The sequence below is a fragment of the Brassica napus genome, chromosome C3 (assembly GCF_020379485.1).
Source record: "Brassica napus cultivar Da-Ae chromosome C3, Da-Ae, whole genome shotgun sequence".
In the NCBI taxonomy this organism is placed as follows: domain Eukaryota; kingdom Viridiplantae; phylum Streptophyta; class Magnoliopsida; order Brassicales; family Brassicaceae; genus Brassica; species Brassica napus.
In genome coordinates, this window is record NC_063446.1 from 33,300,776 (window position 1) to 33,312,015 (window position 11,240).

The following is an 11,240-nucleotide window of genomic DNA, read 5'->3' on the forward strand; positions in this document are numbered from 1 at the left end:
CTTCGTTGTTATTTAGGTCGTTGTTAGAGTTGTTATTTACATCGTGATTAATTTTTAGCTTCGTTGTTATTTAGGTCGTCGTTAGAGTTTTTTTTTGCTCCTGATTTTATAACGATAAGGTTCTTCGTTTTATCATATTCGATCGTTCTTAAATTTGTTATTAGATCCTGATTTATATAGTTAATTTTTACACTGTCCTTAGTTTTTACAAAACAAAAACAACTATTTATTGGTACTTTATTTTCTCGCAGGGATCTGTTATCCAAGGATTCATTTCGCCAAGCCGTATTGAGAGACATTTGTCTAAAATGAAGCCTGGATCACTTTACAAGCTCAACAATTTTTATGGATCAAGCAACAAAACCATGTATCGGGTTTCTGATCATGCTGTGACGGTGTCGTTCTCATGGAACTCGGAGCTCTCTGTTCTTGAAGACAGTCCCACTCCTTTTGATGAAGACAGATTCCGTTTTCATTCCTTTGAGGAATTTCAAGCTGGCTGTGATCGCAAAGGAGACCTCTACGGTAATCTCTGTTATCACACACACCATCTATGAGTTGCAATGCTTGATGATTAATCTAGAATTTTGCTTACAGTGCTATGCGTGTTTGGTTTTGTTTGCTCATGAGAAAGTAGATTACTTAGTGAGCACTATTCTTACTTTCACGGTTAATCTCGAATTTTGGTTTGTGATCACAGAACATTACAAATAAGATTTACTAATTTCGTTTGTACCCTGAGGAGGACTTTTTTAACTACACTCAGGGTGTTGGTTTTTTTTTTTTTTTTTTGTAGGATAGTTTGGTTAGGATCTGTTAGCTGGTTGAGGTCTATGTCTGGTTATTTTCTATGAAATTGTTGAAATGCTTTTCCATATTTAGTTTTCTTACTTACACGCTTAATGATTAATGGTATAGATGTTCTTGGGCACATGAAGCTGGTTAATGGTCAGTGTCTCACTGGGACCCCAGTTCTTGATGAAGTGGAAATAGCTAGGGCGAGGCATGTATTGGTTCATGTGCAGTCGTACGAGTAAGTGTTTTATTATTTCTTAAACACTTTGTCTGTCTATTTATATTAACCATTTAGTGACAATATTTTGCAGTGGACCTGTGGTGAAGCTCTACCTTTGGGACCAGGCTGCAAGAGACTTCTGCAAAAAAATCAGATCATACGAAGGCACCCCCACCGTGTTATTGGTGACGACCGTTAACACCAAGAGTCTCGGAGGTTCAGTTTCTAACTTTAGAAAACTTTCTTACAATTAGTTATCTGCTCTTGCTGGTCTTTAAATGGGTGTTGCTTAATACAACAGGTACTCTGGCACTGACTACAATGTCCTCCTCACGTGTCTTTATGGACTGCGACGTCCAACCTACGGTCGACTACATTAGCTGGTAAATCTATATATATTTTCATTTTTATATTTAATCTTTAGCTGCCTCATCCCGTATCAATGAATGAATGGATCAAAATGTTACTACTCTGTCTCAGGTTGGGCTCTAACCCACAGAGTGCTGAGTTGGTTAATGCAGAAGTGGTTACTAAAAGGGAGACACTGACCATAGGAGAAATATACTCCTACATCAGGGATGGATCTAATAAGGTACGAATTGGTCCAATTATTTCTTAGTCATTTATTAAAAACTTTGAGTCTTATAGAGCTTTCCTGTCTAGGAGGCTTTTTTTGAGTGCACGGCTACGATTGATGATGTGGTCCATGGTTCAACCTGGTATTACATATCATGCAGTGGTTGCCATACTAAGGCTACGAATGGCCCAACTTCTTTGATGTGTTCAAAATGTGGGAAAGTCAACATATCAGGAGTACCACAGTATTTATTCTAACTCACTTCTCAATTCTCAATAACAATTTGAATGGTATTAGCTTATTATTTTTTCATGGCAGGTACCGTGCACAGCTATCTGTCTATGACAACAGTGAGCAAGCTGTTTTTGTTCTTCTTGGTGATGCTGGTTTTGAGTTAACCGGGAAGCATGCAGCCGAGTTAGTCAGCAGCTATGTTGAGGTAAGTTTCATCACTCGGAACTCTTAGTGTTGGTACTCTCAATATTGGTCTTCACGTAAGAATTGAATATTGATAATCTTGAATGTCAGGCTAATGGAGACCAAGGAGTTACTCAAGAGGTGCCTTTCCCGGAAGCTTTAATTAGCACTATCGGTCAGAAACATAACTTTTGTGTAAAAGTTACAAAGCACAACTTAGATGGCAAGTCTCGATCTTGACTGTGACCAAGATTCTCCCTCTGGAATCTCCACCAGTCACAGAAGCTTCGGGAGGAAACTACAACCCGATAACCTCAGAGGTCGGATTTGAGACTGGAACGAAGGTGTGTGAAGCTTCCAAAATCAGAGTGGATTCGGCAGAGGGAAGTAAGAGCAATGGTGACCTTGATGAGATGGGCAAAGCAAAACGCCTCAAGCGTGGGGTGTAGATCTTACGTGTGTCGTATCATGTCTTGCATGGGATTACGTCTAAAGTTTTTTTTTTTGTTCACTCTGTTATTGACTTATGCTTTCTTTCAGTCTTGCTAAAGTTTTTTATATACTCTGAATGCTTATGTTTTGATAATCATTATTCTACTTCTTAAGGCTATTAACTCTGTTTCTTTAGGTGTTTTGAAATATAGCTTTGTGACAAACAGGTCAATCAATACCGAATTTGAAAATCATTTTTAACGAACTATGGATGTTTTTTGAAAAATGTCTGTAATTAAAGCAACATAATTACTCTACTTTCCATAAAATTGTTGAAGGCATAAATTTAGTACCGTTTATGGAAAAAGAATCAATCAAGTAATTGATATTACTTTCGCATAACGTAGAGAATATTTGCATATCTTATGCTTTAGCTGCAATACATAAACCATATCAAACACGAGTTTTTTAATCAAGAATATATCTTCTCATTTTTTAATCAACCAAGAATTTACCTAAATCATATCAAACACAAATTATTTATCCCGTAACTCTCAGCAAAATACGAAAACAGAAGTACAAATCATCCCCTTAGGCTGCTGCCCGGTCAACCAAGCTTTCTTTTTCCGTTTTGAAGCATCCCCTTAAGCTGCTGCACGGAAAACCAAGCTTCCTATTTCCCATCTTTAATCAACGCTAGACTCCAACCTACCGTGGAAGGGTAAGAATTTTTTATTCAACCAAGAATATACAAATCTTAGTCCATCAATCTAACTGGTAATCAGTTTCATTATAAGGATAGAAATATATAAGGAATGGAGCAGCCACCTCTTCCACCCCCTTCGCAAACTGCAGGTAAACAAATCTTTGCCTCTTTTTTTAAGTAAAAACTTACGTATTATCCCATAGAAATTATTAAAAACCCGATCAAATGATGTCTATATTATATTGATTGTTACATATATTCCGAGTGGTGATTGTTAAACAATTTTACTATCTATGAGTATCTGTTTTTAAGTTATACTTTATATTGTATCGATATATTTAGTTATACAGTTGGCTATCCACATAAGAAAAGCACTATCAATATTTAGCTATCATCAGAAAGTATTAACTTAGGGATAATATTAAAAGGTTGAAATTTGGTGGGATGGGGTGTAGTGATCGCCTTATAGGCATGTGTGTCGCTAGATATATTAATTGTATTTCTTAGGCCATAAACCAAGATATACATACAAATTGACACAAAAGGTTAATCAAATGTTAAACGTAACTTAAAAATAAAAGTTTATATAATATATATATTTCGGTACATAGAATAATACTTCCCAAGTATTATTAAATTATCTTCCCAAGTATTATTAAATTATAAAGATTTATTGAAACACAAAAATATAGATAAACTTAGTGTATTATTGTAGTTAATTTTTTTCATTTCCTAACAGATTATTTTGGCAAACCCAAAATTACAATCGTTATTAAATCCAAAGAGATTTTTTTCATAATTTTATGTTCTCAAAATTATTATAAGAGGATGGAAAGATCCAAAGAGAGAAAATACAACTATACAATTTTTTGATTCCAGTTTCTACTTTTTTAAAAAAATCTTCTTCCTCCTATATTAAGCAGTTGCAAAAGCATTATATAACTTATTTGGTTACGATCTTCTACAAAAAACGTTTTTTTTAATTCACAAATCGAATTCACTCATACCTTCACGTCGCACCATTTTAAATCCAATATCTCACATAACAATAACTTAGATACATTGTCTAAAAAACTTCCGCTAACAGAGAAATTTCAACGAAACTGAAACACTTTTAATAAAAAAACTCATAAATTAACGTTCAGTAATAAATGCTCATTCACACCAAAAAAATCATATATTTAAACTCACTATATTTACCACATTTGACAAAGACTTCACCCCACACAAATACCTCAACAATGAGTGACATACCACTTATATCTCATCGAATCTCACATCAAAGAAGATCTACAGGTGGAAACCCGAAGCAAACCCTCCAAGTTTATTTGAATAAAAATTATTATATTTGAAATCACATGTTATTACACACTTAATATTTTTTAACATAAAATTCAATATTCTAATTTAAATTTTGAAATAAGAGATAAATTAATTTATTTTTGAACTGGAGACCAAATCCGTACAATAATGTTTCTATATTTTCTGTATTTATAATATATCATTAACCATATTTTGACTATTTGAAAAAAAGGCGCTGTCTAGATGTGATTGAGCAAGAAAAAGGAATAATGAAAGATGAAATTTCAAATATATGGAAAAATATAATTATATTTTTTAATTCCATAATAATTTTGTAAAGAAATAGTTAGTGTACAAATAAAACTAAATCAAATATGCTCAACACAAACACACATGAAAATAAGACATCATATTTGGATATATTTAAATAAATACTTTCAAATATATTATATTCTTGATAATTTGAAAATTAATTCAACAGAAACTAAATTATTAAAAAATAATATACAAATAAAACTAAATCAATGTTTTGTAACATCAAAATAATAATTGGATAAAAAATATATTATGTTAATAAATAGATCAAAGATTTTAAAGATTTCTAATTTATGTAATATTACAAAACTCCAAATTTGCTTATTACAATTAATATTCTACCATTAGATAGATTAAATTAATGTTCTATAACGTTATTCAACTGTCAGTTCTCAACTATTACACGTTAAAAAAATAGATTTTATAATTAGGAAAAATTAAGACCCACCTATATTTTATTTTAGTACGGAATTTTTTTAAAAATACTTGCTATTATGATTCCTATTATAGCTGGAAAGATTAACTTCCCAAATCAATTTATTTTAAATACTACAAATACAACAGTTATTGTAAACCAAAAATAAAAATAAAAATATATTAACATCACCATCACTATTAAGCCCATTTCCAAAATCGATTTATTTTGGGAACCATATTACCATTTCCTAGCTATTTATTCTACCCATTACTATTGTTATTAGTTTATTTAGATCATAGTTACATTGAGAGTAGAACATAAGAATATAGAAGTACATATATTAATACGTATAAATAAAAACGTGTATCACATAAAGATATCAAATTAGATTAATACTATACACGAAACAGTGTATTATGTTTTCATTATGAAATTGGATTAATACTATATTTAAAGGGATACTAATATTTTCAAATTTTAATCATAACTATAATATATTACTTAATATAACCAAGGAAATAACATAATCAAAACTACAGGAGGATTCACGCAAAAGCGGAAGCGAGGCCGACCACGTGGATCACTTAATAAACCAAAAGGTATATATTTACTACCCAAAATATCTAATCCTAAGACAAATTGTCTTATCCCAATGATTAAACTGTGTACATTTTCAGTTCATCTGGTAAATGATCGACCATCATTCAAACCAACATATTACGACTGTAAGTATATATGGATCATATTATTATATCTTAAACCAAACTTATTCATCAAACAAACAAACTTCCCAGACTTAATTTAACAGGTGGTTGTGATAACTGCGACTCTTACAGTAAGAAATAATCCTAAAATGTGTATCTATTATGCTATATTCTTTTCACCTAACCACTATTAATCTTAATAGTCAAGCAGAAAAATGCACGTAATATGAGAAAGGCCATTTTGCTATCCAAACGAACGTCGGCATCGTCACGAGGTACGCATAATGGCTGATAAAATCTATTACGATTTATTACATTTCTAATTGAAATTTACGTTGTTTCTATATAGATACAAACGCTCCACCAAATCCACAAGGAACGCGTCGCACTCAACCAAAAAAGAAAGGTGCATACTACTTAAGCCCCTATAGTTTCCCAGAAAAAAAAAATATATATATATATATATATTTAATTTCTAAAATATATTTTTCAGCGTAATGGTGTTTCTAAAAATCAACTAAAATCAAATTTCGAAACTAATTCATTTTAACAAATAATTTTTTTAAAAAAAACAAAAAATACCGGAAAAAAAAAACTTTTTTACCAAAATATAAAAAATAATAATTCCTAACCCTCTGTTAAACTCTTAAGATTTCAATAAACTATGATTTAACAATTCGTAATAAACATTTTCCAGAAAAAGGTTCAACATCCCGACTAGATGAAAACCGAATCGTACCATGCTCAAAATGTGGTGCATTAATGTGGACTTCTGAAAGCCCTGCTACAGACCCACGAACAGGTGAACCAACTTTCACCCTTTGCTGTAACCATGGCCAAATCAAGCTTCCACCGATCAACCAGCCGCCAGCCCTATTAGAAAAACTTCTTCAAACCAGATGGTTTCGAGATACTATCCGAGTCTATAATTCTGTCCTTGCTTTTACATCCGTTGGAATGAAAATGGATTATAGTGTCGTCCACGCACCTGGTCCTTATACTATACGGATCCAAGGTCAAACCCACCACAGAATTGGCTCGCTCATACCGCGACAAGGCTGTCTCCCAGAATATCTCCAGCTTTACATATTTGACACGGCCAACGAACTCAAAAACCGCCTAAACGCGATGGGGCAAACCTCAGCATAAGGTAACCTCGATGAGCCAACGTTAGCCCTCCTCATCGAGATGATTGACGAGAACAATTGTCTAGCAAAGATCTTTCGTCGTGCACGAGACCACTACGAAAGCGTCGGGTCAGAGTTTACTATTAGGTTAGTCCAAGATAAAGGGAAGGGGAAAGAATATGATCTCCCAACTACAAGCGAGGTGGCAGGTCTTATCGTGGGGGATATAACATCAACAATTGGAGAACGAGATATAGTGGTTCAGTTTCAATCTGACACTTTGCAGCAGATACGTGACGATCACCCTCTATATATGAGCCTCCAATACCCTCTTTTGTTTCCGTATGGTGAATACGGGTTTCACCCAGAAATTCCCCTGCATCTTGAGACAGGCACTTCAAGAACAAGGCAATTCGTGACCATCCGTCAATACTACGCTTCTCTAATCCAAACACGTCCTAACCAAGGAATGACGTTGATTAAAGGCGGTCGTCTCCTCCATCAGTTTATTGTGGACGTTTATACAGCAATTGAGGAAGACCGACTGAGGTGGGCAAGAAATAACCAAGAAATCTTGCGGGCTGAGCTATACAGCAATGTTCTTGATGCTGTAAGTAAAGGTGACACTGACGCTAAAATTATTGGCCAGAGATTTATACTGCCGCCAAGTTTCACCGGAGGCCCCCGGTACTTAGTTGAGAAATACCACGATGCTATGGCTATTTGCAGAGAATTCGGCAATCCAGATTTCTTTATCACGATGACGGCCAATCCAAACTGGAGCGAGATTAAAGAACATCTTCAGAAATACGGTGGAGATTCTCCTAATGATAGACCGGACATTGAATGTCGGGTTTTTAAGATGAAGCTAGATCAACTGCTCAAGGATTTCAAAGCAGGAACTTTTTTCAAGCCATATAAGGCAGCTCTCCACCGAATAGAGTTTCAAAAAAGAGGTCTCCCTCATGCACATATATTATTGTGGTTAGGAAATTCTACCAGAACACCGAGTGCAGAAGAAGTGGATGAAATAATTTCGGCCGAGCTCCCCAACAAAGAGGAAGACCCAGCTGCTTACCACTTAGTCACGAAACACATGATCCACGGTCCATGTGGACACTTCAATCCGAAGTCACCATGTATGGAAAACAATGTGTGCACGAAAAAGTATCCTCGGCCGAATAACGACAACACTTCGATTGACAAATCCGGGTATGTGTTATATCGTCGACGCCGAAACAAAGATACGTGTACAGTAAAGGCTGGAGCTGTACTAGACAACACTTTCGTCGTACCTCATAACATTAAGCTTCTGAAGAAGTACGAAGCTCATATTAATGTTGAATGGTGTAATCGGACAAGCGCGGTGAAATACTTATTCAAGTACATAACCAAGGGCGTTGACCGAGCAACCGCTGTTATTGAGAAAGGAAATACAGCAACTACATCCGACGCGACAGGATCCGGAGGATCAAAGGAGAAAGTCCTAATGCAACGCAATGAGATCCAAGACTACATCGAAGCCCGATATTTATCAGCTTGTGAGTCCATGTGGCGGACTTTCGCCTTCCACATACACAAAAGAAAGCCATCAGTTGAAAAGCTTATCATTCACTTGGAAGGCGAACATAATATTACGGTTAAATCAACAGACAACCTCGGTCGTGTAATCCACAAACCGGGTATCGAGAAGACGATGTTCACAGAGTGGATGGTTTTATGCAGAAGGTCAGCGTTTGCCCGGACACTGACATATGTGCAGATTCCTGAATATTTTGTCTGGAACAACAGTGCTAAAGTGTGTACTGAGCGTAAGAGAGGAAAAACCATTGGCCGAGTCGTAGCTGTCCATCCTTCAGCAGGCAATCGATACTACCTGAGGGTCCTCATTAATAAGATTAAGGGTCCTAGAAGTTACGACGAGCTAAAAACATACAACGGCGTGAAATACCCGGACTTTAAATCAGTTTGCCACGCACGAAGCCTTTTGGACAACGATGTTGAATGGCTCGAGAGTATGTCGGAGGGTGCTCGAACGGCCAGCCCATACCAGCTTCGTGATTTGTTCGTCACATTCCTAAACAACTGCTTCGTCGCAATCCCTAAAGGACTATGGGAACACTCATGGAAATCAATGAGCGACGACATACTTCACAAGAGGCAAAGGATCTTAGGCCACGCGAATCTGGAACTGGACGATAATACCCTCGAGCAATACACATTGATAGAAGTTGAAAAGCTGATGCGCAAGCAAGATCGCTCCTTAAACGATTTTAAGGATGTGAAGATCAATCCTGTTTTGCTCAAGGAATTGGGGAACAGTTTGTGGAACCAAGAAATGGATTACGATGTTGCGGAGGAAACACTAAGACATGACAAGCAATACAAATTGCTCAATGTTGAGCAACTTGCAATCTATGAATCAGTCTTACACTCGGTTGATAAGAAAGAAGGAAAACTTTTCTTTGTATATGGCGCAGGGGGCACAGGAAAAACATTCCTATACCAGACTATTATATCCAGACTTCGGTCAAGAAAACAAATTGTTCTACCAGTTGCTTCTTCGGGAATAGCCGCATTGCTACTACCAAACGGGAGAACAGCTCACTCTCGCTTCAATATTCCATTGAAGCTCGAGGAAGATAAGCTTTGCAACATCAAACCAGGTACAATGCTTGCTGAGTTAATTGAGGAAACAGACCTCATAATATGGGATGAGGCACCGATGACACACAAACATGCTTTCGAAGCATTAGACAAGTCGTTGAAGGATATTATGTCTATCAAAAATCCACCCGCAAAGAATCAGCCTTTTGGTGGCAAAACAGTTATGTTAGGTGGTGATTTCAGACAGATCCTACCAGTCATTCCGCAAGGTAGAAGAGCTGATACTGTACTAGCTTCGATAAGCCATTCATATCTATGGAATAGCTGCCACAAGTTCTCTTTAAAAACAAATATGCGAGTCAATCAGGATGAGAAAGAGTTTTCTGAATGGCTTCTCAGAGTCGGGGAAGGTCGTCTAGGAGAAGAACAAGAATATGAGGAGGATGGGTACCATGACCAACTCATACATATCGATGACTCATTGATTTGTCAGAGTTTTGTTGACCCATTGAAAGAAGTTGTTGATGCTGCATATGGACAAATCAGCAGCCATATGAATTCCAAGACTTCCTACACCGATAAAGCTATCCTCACACCCCGTAACGAAACCGTAGATGAAATCAATGCTTATACCATCTCACGGACCTACGGGGTATCAAGAGATTACTACAGCTCAGACAGCTTTGAATTATCAGATACTACATCAGATCTAAATGATACACTATACTCCATTGAGTATCTTAACTCATTGGAATTCTCGGGTTTGCCTTCGCACAAACTTACTCTGAAAGTGGTGCCCCAGTTATGCTTCTCAGAAACATAAATCAGAAAAAAGGATTATGCAACGGTACTCGGATGATCCTAACCCACGTTGGTGAACGCGTTCTGAAGGCAGAGATCATCACTGTATCCCACATTGGAGAAGAGGTCTTGATCCCAAGAATTGTGCTTTTATATGATGAAACGAAATTACCGTTCACATTACGGCGGCGGCAATTTCCTATCAGATTGTGCTACGCAATGACAATCAACAAAAGCCAAGGCCAAAGTTTAAAAGAGGTCATCTTATACCTGCCTAAGCCAGTCTTTTCTCATGGCCAACTTTACGTGGCCCTCTCCCGTGTCACAAGCAAAGCAGGATTAACGATCATCAAAACTGAAGATCCACACCAGCTGAAAGTGAAGAACATAGTCTACAAAGAAATATTCAAAGGCCTTCATCCCGAGACAGGTAATTTAAATAATTATTTTTTACTCTCATCTTTTTCAGAAATCTGATAACATATTATATTCACAGATTAACAACCTCGAAAATATCGACCAAGCGATGATACAAGCCAATAAAGAAGAGACTTACACATAGGTTTACCCCACCTACGCCAGGTACAAAACTTTTAATATAAAGAGCAATACCACTATATTCAACTAAACGTATGCTGACTAACTATTCTTATCCAATTTCAGGTCCTTTCTTTCTCATGACCCTCAAAAAATTCTTATCTGCGAAAGACTTAATCTGCTTCCTCCATTATCTACTTTACTTACAGCTTTTTGGCTTTTAAACATTTGCGTAAACTCGATATACACAAATTTTCCACACATATTATAACACACAATCTT

The 11,240-nt window shown here is 36.2% G+C and overlaps 1 protein-coding gene and 1 pseudogene across 1 annotated transcript; both read left to right on the plus strand.

Moving 5' to 3' along the window:
- The first annotated feature begins 1,321 nt into the window (after nucleotides 1-1,321).
- LOC106417232 lies at nucleotides 1,322-2,717 on the plus strand. Its single transcript, XM_022697707.2, has 3 exons — nucleotides 1,322-1,398; nucleotides 1,496-1,607; nucleotides 1,679-2,717. Exons 1-3 carry the CDS (start codon nucleotides 1,337-1,339, stop codon nucleotides 1,847-1,849), a joined length of 345 nt encoding a protein of 114 aa, XP_022553428.2. The 5' UTR covers nucleotides 1,322-1,336; the 3' UTR covers nucleotides 1,850-2,717.
- A 4,357-nt stretch (nucleotides 2,718-7,074) lies between these two features.
- LOC106417231 lies at nucleotides 7,075-11,094 on the plus strand (annotated as a pseudogene).
- Nucleotides 11,095-11,240: the final 146 nt, after the last annotated feature.